The sequence below is a fragment of the Nestor notabilis genome, unplaced genomic scaffold (genome assembly GCF_000696875.1).
Source record: "Nestor notabilis isolate BGI_N333 unplaced genomic scaffold, ASM69687v1 scaffold17472, whole genome shotgun sequence".
In the NCBI taxonomy this organism is placed as follows: Eukaryota; Metazoa; Chordata; class Aves; order Psittaciformes; family Psittacidae; genus Nestor; species Nestor notabilis.
In genome coordinates, this window is record NW_009919868.1 from 6340 (window position 1) to 6596 (window position 257).

General features: G+C 59.1%; 1 protein-coding gene across 1 annotated transcript in view; it reads right to left on the reverse strand.

Annotated features, from left to right (window-relative positions):
• The window catches only part of LOC104402536 (tyrosine-protein kinase HCK-like), a gene marked incomplete at its 3' end in the record, with an annotated part of 6888 nt that overhangs the window by 6334 nt on the left and 297 nt on the right, over positions 1-257 (reverse strand). Inside the window, exon 2 of the mRNA XM_010010436.1 lies at positions 28-70. Within this exon, the coding sequence (XP_010008738.1) occupies positions 28-70 (43 nt within the window). The remainder of the gene's footprint in view (positions 1-27; positions 71-257) is intronic.

The window sequence follows — 257 nt, forward strand, 5'->3', positions numbered from 1 at the left end:
TCCACTTTCAGCCCCCCCCAGACCTACCATCCTCCGGTGGGGACACGGCCACGCTGGGGACATTATTGCTCTGGAAAGCGGGACAAAACCAGAGAGTGACATTGTGGGTGGCAGAAACTCGTACCCTGAGGGTTCTTGGCCCCCAGCAGCAGGGGCAGGGGAGCACCTGAGGAGCAGCACCCACACCACCCAACACACCAATGCACCAGCGCCTCTGTCCCCTCCCAACACCTTCATTTTTCTGTCCCTTTTTTCCA